Source organism: Asparagus officinalis, unplaced genomic scaffold (genome assembly GCF_001876935.1).
Source record: "Asparagus officinalis unplaced genomic scaffold, Aspof.V1 AsparagusV1_Un171, whole genome shotgun sequence".
NCBI lineage: Eukaryota > Viridiplantae > Streptophyta > Magnoliopsida > Asparagales > Asparagaceae > Asparagus > Asparagus officinalis.
This window is the reverse complement of record NW_017972437.1, coordinates 299,999-302,682: the sequence shown is the minus strand read 5'-3', so window position 1 is coordinate 302,682 and position 2,684 is coordinate 299,999. Positions and strand designations below refer to the sequence as shown.

The window sequence follows — 2,684 nt, the reverse complement described above, 5'->3', positions numbered from 1 at the left end:
GACTTCATGCGTGTTGCTAAAGATTTGGGTGAAAGTTTCACACTTGATGAAATTAGAGAGATGATAGACGAGGCTGACCGCAATGGTGAGAATTTTTGCCTATAATTTTCTGAAAACCGAAAGATGATATAACCTGTTTTGCTTCTAACTGTTTCCTACAAGAGGCTTCGTATACTGCTACTTACATCATGAACCTTTTAATCCAAACTCAGCTGAGTTGTTCACATCAAGCACTATTTAGTGCATGGAATGTTCTTTTCATTTCTTTTCAACACTATAGCAGGATAATTCATTATCTATGAACAATCTAAAATTTTAGAGAATTTGATTGCCAGTATTAAATTACTTGTGCTAAAACTATAGCTTTCCCCTATGTCTAAAACAAACTGCCTTAATGTTGTGGAGTTAATGGAAGCATTACTTATACCTAGGATTTATTGTTTATATGAATTACAACATAGGTGTAATTATGTATCTGGTAGCTGAGCCCTATATATGCATCACCATTTGAGTGAAAATTTATCAAGATGACGTTAAAGACTAGTGATGAGCAACAAGCACTACATCCAGGAAGGAACTATGGGCTCCTTGCCATTTATGTTCTGAAGCTAGGTCCTCAGCAGCCAAATATTAAGGACTTATACGTCACGCCCAAAAAAATGTCTAGCTTGTTTCCTTCCTTTTGAACTATGTATCATTCTTTTGTTGCTGGCATCCTGTTCCATCCTAGTTTTGAAGCTGTCATTTTCACTTGATATCAACTTGCATTATTCGAGGTCACTGAGTTTTGCTGCCCTTTTAAATTGCTGATCTGTTCAGTTTCCCTAACCCATCTGTCTTGCATTTTTTCTTTTCCCTTCCAGTTCATTTCAAAGTTTTTCTGTCTTCCTCCATGTATTTGTATTTTTATTACTATTTTCTAATTTACTTTATGACGTACATATGTACTTGATTATCGTGTCATATTTTTTTATTGCCATAAATTGATTAATCCACTAAGGGATTCTGTTCCGGTGGCATAAACATTCTTCAAATGACTTAATATCCTTTGATGAAATTCCGATTGTTAAATCATTTTTATTTCCAGAAAATCCTTATGGATGTGTTTCCACACATTTATGTAACATAGTCGGGTCAAGCTATCTGTGAGACTACTCATGCTCTGTATCTATGCCCCCCCCCCCCCCCCTCTTTTCCGCTTTAACCTCGGAGGCTCTTTCCAACTCCGTGTACAACCTTTTATTAACTCCACCGTGGTTGGATCTGATTGAGCATTTTTGGTTTAATCTTGTTGAAGTAATTTGCTAAAATGGTCTGTTGGGAGTACGTGAGTTGTTGGTTTTGTGCCTACTGATGATATTCAAAAATAGTCATAGCAAAAAGCATGCGGTTGTTTATCTGTTCTCTATTTTGACAGTATGTGGTGAAATAGGACCCAGGTTATGCCTGGTTTATGCTTCATCCCGATTATCCTCTGATTTTAGTAAAATTGCAGTGCACTTAGATTCCATTCATTCTGAGGGCATTGCTTTTAGTATTTCATTTCGTAGGTTTTTGTTTTTGTTTTGGATGGAATATCACTTCATTTTGTAGGTTCTAATACATCATTTACATTATTTGAATGCGCAGGAGATGGAGAAGTTGATGTTGATGAATTCATGAGGATGATGAAAAGAGCCGGTTACGGATATTAGATCAATTGCGAGCTCCTTCATATGCTTCTATGTGATTATTATGCGCTAAATTAACCGACTAATGTGTTTCAAGTCTGTAGTTTAAGATTATTATGTTTTTAGTTTCACCTTGACATTTGGGCGAATGTAATGTATTTCTTGATCTGCACTCGGAGAGAGAGAGAGAGAGAGAGAGAGAGAGAGAGTATTCTGAACTGGGTTCTGGCCAAGACCCCCTGACGCTCAGGTGACAAATTCAAAATATAACGAAAGACTTAAAACGTCGAAGACAATATGAGAGAGATTTTATCTAGGGTTTCTTCACAAATTAAGAGGGGCTTATACGAGGCAAGAAAGCAAGGGGTTGTTTCCTACACGAGCCTCATGCTCTTCAACTCAATTCAACCCAGCTTCATCTTAATTGGCCATCTTCAATTAGCTAAGTCGAGCAATCATGACGTGGCAGTTCATGAAGTTGGGAAAAGTGACTTGAGAACGAATAGTCGTCGTCGATATTAGACTCGCGTCAAGCAGTCTAATTGAGAGATGACTGATTTTCGTAAGCTTGTTCTATATTTAAACGCCTCTTGCATCACATATCACATTCCCTCTTTCTAGGGGTGCATTCGGTCTGGATATAATACTTATCATATTCATATCTATTTACCCATCACCGATACGGATACGTGTATACATCGATAAGGAAAATTCATATTCATATCCGCTAAAATCGGATACGGATAACACATGCCAATATATATGTGGTTATGCATGCGGATGCAAAATGGGTATGAGAAAACTATATAGTATTTAAAAAAATATAGTTCATGCGATACAGAAGAGTTCATTAATACGTCCATGACATCTGAAAAGCTCAAATTAAATATCTTGGTCATCAAAATTAACCTCAAATCTATAAAATAAGGAATCAAATTATCCTAATAGATATTTCGAATAGGAATCCAAGTATTTCACTACAAAAACCGTATCTGTAACCATATCATGTCGGTG

The 2,684-nt window shown here is 36.5% G+C and overlaps 1 protein-coding gene across 1 annotated transcript in view; it reads left to right on the top strand.

Moving 5' to 3' along the window:
* LOC109827405 (caltractin-like) overlaps positions 1 to 1,842 on the top strand; it is a 6,715-nt gene extending 4,873 nt beyond the window's left edge. The window contains exons 6-7 of the mRNA XM_020394420.1: positions 1 to 85; positions 1,630 to 1,842. The exon at positions 1 to 85 is cut by the window's left edge and continues 21 nt beyond it. Of these exons, the coding sequence (XP_020250009.1) occupies positions 1 to 85; positions 1,630 to 1,694 (150 nt within the window). The 3' untranslated portion in view covers positions 1,695 to 1,842. The remainder of the gene's footprint in view (positions 86 to 1,629) is intronic.
* Positions 1,843 to 2,684: the final 842 nt, after the last annotated feature.